This window comes from Piliocolobus tephrosceles, chromosome 8 (genome assembly GCF_002776525.5).
Source record: "Piliocolobus tephrosceles isolate RC106 chromosome 8, ASM277652v3, whole genome shotgun sequence".
Classification (NCBI taxonomy): Eukaryota; Metazoa; Chordata; class Mammalia; order Primates; family Cercopithecidae; genus Piliocolobus; species Piliocolobus tephrosceles.
This window is the reverse complement of record NC_045441.1, coordinates 11,068,106-11,074,105: the sequence shown is the minus strand read 5'-3', so window position 1 is coordinate 11,074,105 and position 6,000 is coordinate 11,068,106. Positions and strand designations below refer to the sequence as shown.

At 51.1% G+C, this 6,000-nt stretch overlaps 1 protein-coding gene across 8 annotated transcripts in view; it reads right to left on the bottom strand.

Moving 5' to 3' along the window:
• The window catches only part of CUX1 (cut like homeobox 1), a 469,420-nt gene that overhangs the window by 101,637 nt on the left and 361,783 nt on the right, over positions 1 to 6,000 (bottom strand). For 7 of the 8 annotated variants that reach the window (XM_023194479.1, XM_023194482.1, XM_023194475.1 and 4 more), the window contains one exon: positions 2,163 to 2,351. In XM_023194479.1, the coding sequence (XP_023050247.1) occupies positions 2,163 to 2,351 (189 nt within the window). The remainder of the gene's footprint in view (positions 1 to 2,162; positions 2,352 to 6,000) is intronic. The other variant, XM_023194480.1, reaches the window with a different exon arrangement.

Here is a 6,000-nt window from a genome sequence, read left to right as displayed (position 1 = left end):
GCAGGACTGTCTCCTCCAAGGGACCAGGCACTGGGCAGTTCTCAGTGAATGGGTAAAATTCACCCCAAAGAGGCGGAAGAACGGAGCGAGGGAGGGCCATGGGAGCCATCAGCATCAGCAATAGATTTGCTGGAAACTTAGTTTTGGCATAAATTTGGTCATGTGTCAAAAAAAAAATTTCAATAAAAAAAAAAAAAGACATTGGACCAGGTGCAGCGGCTCATGCCTGTAATCCCAGAGTGCTTTGGGAACCAAAGTGGGAGAACTGCTTGAGCCCAGGTGTCCCAGACCAGCCTGGGAACGTAGTAAAATCCCATCTCTACAAAAATTTAAAAAACTAGCTGGGTGTGGTGGGTCACGTCTTTGGTCCCAGTTACTTGGGAGGCTGAGGCAGGAGGATTGCTTGAGCCCAAGAGTTCGAGGCTGCCGTGAACTGTGATTCTGTCACTTCACTCCAGTCTGGGCGAGTGAGAGAGACGCCATTTCCAAAAAAACCCAAAAAGGCAGTGGCTCATGCCTGCCCAGCACTTTGGTTGGGACGCCAAGGCTGCTGGACCACCTGAGGTCAGGAGTTTGAAGACTAGACTGGCCAACATGGTGAAACTCCGCCTCTACCAAAAATATAAAAATTAGCCTGGCATGGTGGCGACTGCCTGTAGTTCCAGTTACTCAGGAGGCTGAGGCAGGAGAATTGCTTGAATCCAGGAGGCGGAGGTTGCAGTGCACCAAGACTGCGCCACTGCATACCAGTCTGGGCGACAAAAGTGAAAATTCGTCTCAAAAACAACAACAACAACAACAAAACAAAATGGACCTAAGTACATCCTAGGCCTACTTCATACCGGAAAAGGTTTCCTTTGAATGTTCACAATGAACCCTGACTCACTTTATTCATACAATGAATATACCTTACAGCCGCTCATTCTCTCACCCCCAGACACGGTACGGAGGTACTGGGGAAGGAATGGGCCTGAACGGGCAGCCCCCGGGCAGAGCGGGAAACCCTGGCCAGGGGCTGAAGCCCTGCCTTGAAGGTCCTGCCTTCTTCACTGTCAAGACTGACAACTCTGAGAGTCTCCTCTGGCTCTGAAGCCTGTAAATCAAGGGTTCCAGGACCCTCTTCAAATTACACTCGCTTCAACAGATTGCAGATACCTAAAGTATAATCATTACTTTTAATATGTGGAAAAAGCTCTGGGTTCTGCGTCTGGGATAGAAATTTATGGAAAAGCCAAGAGTGCCTCGTGGGAGGGAGCCTGAGTGTCTGGCTCCCTGGACTGAAGCAGTACCTGGACTGGGGCCACCAAGGGAAAAGGTGCTTGGACAAGCGAATGTCCCTTAGCTTAGAAGGTCAGATGTGACTTCCATGGACCTCTGGGGTTTTATTTGGCTTAGGCACCGGAAGTGCTGGAGTTATAGTACACCACGTCCTCCTGCGGGGGTATCCTCAGAAAGCCAGGATGCTCTGCAAAACTCGGTTAAAGAGCTGGGCGCAGAAGCTCACACCTGTAATCTCAGCACTTTGGCAACCTGAGGTGGGCAGATCACCTGAGGTCAGGAGTTCAAGACCAGCCTGACCAACGTGGTGAAACCCCATCTCTACTAAAAATACAAAAATGGTGGCACGTGCCTGTAGTCCCAGCTACTCAGGAGGCTGAGGCAGGAAAGTTGCTTTAATCTGGGAGGTGGAGGTTGCTGTGAGCCAAGATCACACCATTGCATTCCAGCCTGTGTGACAAGAATGAGACTCTGTCTCAAAAATAAATGAATGAATGAACGAATAAATAAAGAAGTTGGGCGTGGTGGTGTATGCCTGTGATCCCAGCTACTCGGGAGGCTGAGGCAGGAGAATTGCTCGAACTTGGGAGGTGGAGGCTGCAGTGAGCCAAGATTGCACCACTGCACTCCAGCCTGGGCAACAGAGTGAGACTCTGTCTCCAAAAAAAAGAGGGAAATGCTGTCTACACAAGGGCTGATGGCAGGGTTCAACATCCAGTCTCTGTGCTGTGGACTCTGGGACTCTCCTTGGTGCTACTTTACAGAGGTTCAAGGTTGCCATACTTGCTATCAAGTCCAGAAAGGCAGACGGTGTGTGTGTGCGCGCGCGTCCAGCTGCCCGCCCTGCCTCCTTGGGCCACCCTTGGCCCCTGCGGCCCCCTTACTTTAAGCGTGCTGTTCTTGGCGCTCAGCTGCTGCTCAAGCTGGGAGATCTGGCTGGCTGAATTCTCCCGCAGCTTGGTGAGGCTGGCCTGGAGTCTCTGCACGTCCTCCACCAGCTGTGCGATCTCCCGCTCCTTGGCGGCCAACTCAACTTCTAGGCTGGAGCGGGTCAGCACCTCTATGGCCTGCTCCTGGGGAGGAGAAAAGAGATGACAAAACTGCACTGGCCTTGAGGCAGGTGCTTGGGACTATCTATGCTGGCAACGGAGACAGAAGCTGCACAGATATCAGGGTGTGGATGGTGATGGCAGGACGTCACTTCTTGCCCTTGCTTGCACTTCCCCTATGTCACCTTCCTCCCCCTGTGGTTAGCTGCCACCTGGATTCATCCACTGGACAAATATGTACTGAGCGCCCACCATGTACCAAGCATATAGCAGTGAATCAAAGGACAAAAGTCCAGGCTGGGTGTGGTGGCTCGCGCCTGTAATCCCAGCACTTTGGGAGGCCGAGGCGGGTGGATTACCTGAGGTCAGGAGTTCGAGACCAGCCTGGCCAACATGGTGAACCCCTGTGCCTATAATTAGGTATAATTAGCTGGGCTAATTATAGGCGAGTGGTGGCGGCTTGTAATCCCAGCTACTCGGGAGGCCAAGGCAGGAAAATCACTTGAACTTGGGAGGCGGAGGTTGCGCTGAGCTGAGATTGTACCACTGCACTTCAGCCTGGGCAACAGAATGAGACTCTGTCTCAAAAAAAACGAAAAAAACAGGAGAACAATCCCTGTCTTCCCAGGGCTTACAGCCCAGCAGGGATGGGGCATGGTGAGTGAGATGCAGAAAATATACTTATTAGTAGTGCAAAGTGTGCAGGGTGACCACTGTCAAAGGAGACTTAAAACAGAGGCCAGAGAGTCAGAGTTGAGAGAGGCAGGGGTTTTAATAAGGTGGCCAGGAAAAGACTCACTGAGATGGTGATGTGTGAGCAGAGACCTGGAGGAGGTGGGAGGGGCTGCTGAGTGCTGGAGAAGAGGGAACAGTGCTCCAGGCAGGAGAACGGCAGAGTGGGTGGCTCAGAGGAGGAAGCCTCCCTCGAATGCTGACAAACCACCGAGATTTTCTACCACAAGGTGGGATTCAAGGTCCTTGAGATTCTCTGTTAAAATTACCCAGAAGCTGAGATATTGTCTGACAAATTGATAACTCTATATTAGCATTTTCTTTTTCTTTTTTTTTGTTTTTGAGATGGAGTCTTGGTCTGTCGCCCAGGCTGGAGTGCAGTGGCGCGATCTCGGCTCACTGCAACCTCCATCTCCTGCGTTCAAGCAATTCTCCTGCCTCAGCCTCCTGAGTAGCTGGGATTACAGATGGGTACCACCACACTCGGCTCATTTTTGTATTTTTAGTAGAGATGGGGTTTCACTAGGTAGGCCAGGCTTGTCTCGAACTCTTGACCTCAAGTGACCCACCCACCTTGGCCCCAAAGTGCTGGGATTACAGGCATGAGCCACTGTGCCCGGCCAGTATTTTATTTAATAAAATAATTAAAAGATGTGGCAGATATATATTTGGTGTTCCTTTGTTGAAGAACTCCTAGGATAATTGATTTAAAAAAAAAAAAAATACTGGCTACCTACCCCTTAACCTCACCAAATGCTCATTGTGGAAAATATGCAAAAGAGAAAAAAGGTAAGGTATTAAAAAAAAAAAAAAAAAAAAGGAAAAAGTCAAATCTGTAAATCTACTTCTCAATGACTCAAGTAGTACTTTTTTCAAGCTTTAAAAGTAATCATGGGGCCGGGTGCCGCGGCTCACACCTGTAATCCAAGCACTTTGGGAGGCAGAGGTGGATGGATCGCCTGAGCTCAGTTCGAGACCAGCTTGGGCCACATGGCGAAAACCCATCTCTACAAAAAAATACAAAAATTAGCCAGGCATGGTGGTGCATGCCTATAGTCCCAGCTGCTCAGGACGCTGGGGCGGGAGGATCGCTTGAGCTTGGGGAGGTTGAGGCCATGATTGCACCACTGATCTCCAGCCTGGGTGACAGTGCAAGACTCTGCGTCATAGGAAAAAAAAAAAAAAAAAAAGGAATCCTGGCTCCTGAAAGATTCTGAAATCTTTTCTGCAGGGCAGATACAATTCTGGGCATGACAGACGGGGACGGGGTGGAGAGGACAGAACTACATGGCGTCTATGACAGCTGAATCCTGGGGCAGCTCACGCTGTAACACAGAAAGCCACTGTCCCTGCTGCTGTCCCCCCTCTGAAGTGCTCAGTTTCATGTCCTGATCTTGCCTGTATTGTGGGGAAAGGGTGGCACCGTGGCCCCGGCTGGCAAGCGCAGCTGGGCCATCCCGTGCACCGCGTGCTCGCCACGGATTTTCAAATTTGGGGATAGGCAATCACTCAGGGAAATAATGCTTCATATCTCCCTCGGGGAAAATGAGGCCTTTACCATTTAAGTCTGTAAAGTTTTGTGTGCAAAGACGGTACTCCTTCCTGCTTCTTTGATTTGTATGAGGTTGTAAAAGAGGTGTTTCGGTTCTCCTGACCTCTGACAGCTGTGCGCGTGGCCCTGGAGGGCTGGAGCGAGCATCTCCTGTCGGCTTATTTACCAGGCACAGGCTGTCCAGGCCTGTTCTGTGCAGCGTGAGCTGCACGGATCGTTGCCAATTTGCAAACTGTTGCTGGTGCACAGTGAGGCAATTACAGAAATCGAGAATAAGTGTTTAGAAACTTTTATAGCGATTCGGCATTTTGGTGACATTTTAAATGTCTTTTATATAAAACGATCAGTCTGCCACAGACTGGAAATTTAAAAAACAAAACAAAACTGTCCATCACAGGGAGTCTGGAAAGCACCACTCTGGATAACGCCGGGCAGGGTCAACGTCAGGAGCCCTCCAGGGTAGGAGGACCAGGACAGGGGCTGAGCCACAGGAGGGGGGAATGGGTGGGCCTCGGGCGGGCTGATGGGACCTTGTCGGAAGGAAGGGGGACTCCATCTCAGGATGGGTGCCGGGAAAGGGCGGGGAACATGCAGGCAGGTGCAGAGGCTGGCAGGAACGTAGGGCAGGGCTGGAGGAGTGACGGCTGCCAGGGGTGGCCAGAGGTGCCTGGACGTGTGGTGGCAGCCCTGGGGAGTCCCTGCCAGCTCTGGAGCAAGGAGGGGACACAGTAGAAGTGACATGTACGGAGGTCAGTCTGGGCACAGGTTGAATCATGCTATATCACGTTCTCATCTTAATCTTCCACCCTGAGGGGTGCTGGCCATAGACACTGATTAAAAGGCTTTTACGAAACGGTCAGTAAAACCAGCCAAGGGAACGTGGGTTTCACGAGCGGCAGGTCAAGGTTAATGTATCTGGGACAGGTGCTCCTAATGACATGGGTCAAAGGTACGGATTTCAGTGCTGTCGCTGGACCCAGAGTGGGCACCGGGCAGCGGGTGGTGGAGGGCCCAACTTCTGGGCCTGGCTGGGCGTGGCCACAAGAGCTTGGCCACAATGGCCAACTCCCAGGAACTTGAGCCACAAACTCCTCCTTCATAAAATAGCAAAAATCATCGCTGTCTCGCATGAACTAAACGAGGTAATAATGAACCCCAAAGCAGTAAGACCTTGGAAATGACACAGACATGACCGTCCTCCCTTTATCTGTTTTTTTTGTTTTGAGATGGAACCTTGCTCTGTTACCCAGGCTGGAGTGCAGTGGTGTCATCTCAGCTCACTGCAACCTCTGCCTCCTGGGTTCAAGCGATTCTCCTGTCTCAGCCTCCTGGGTAGTTGGGCTTACAGGCACATGCCACCATGCCTGGCAAAGGCAAATTTTTATAGTT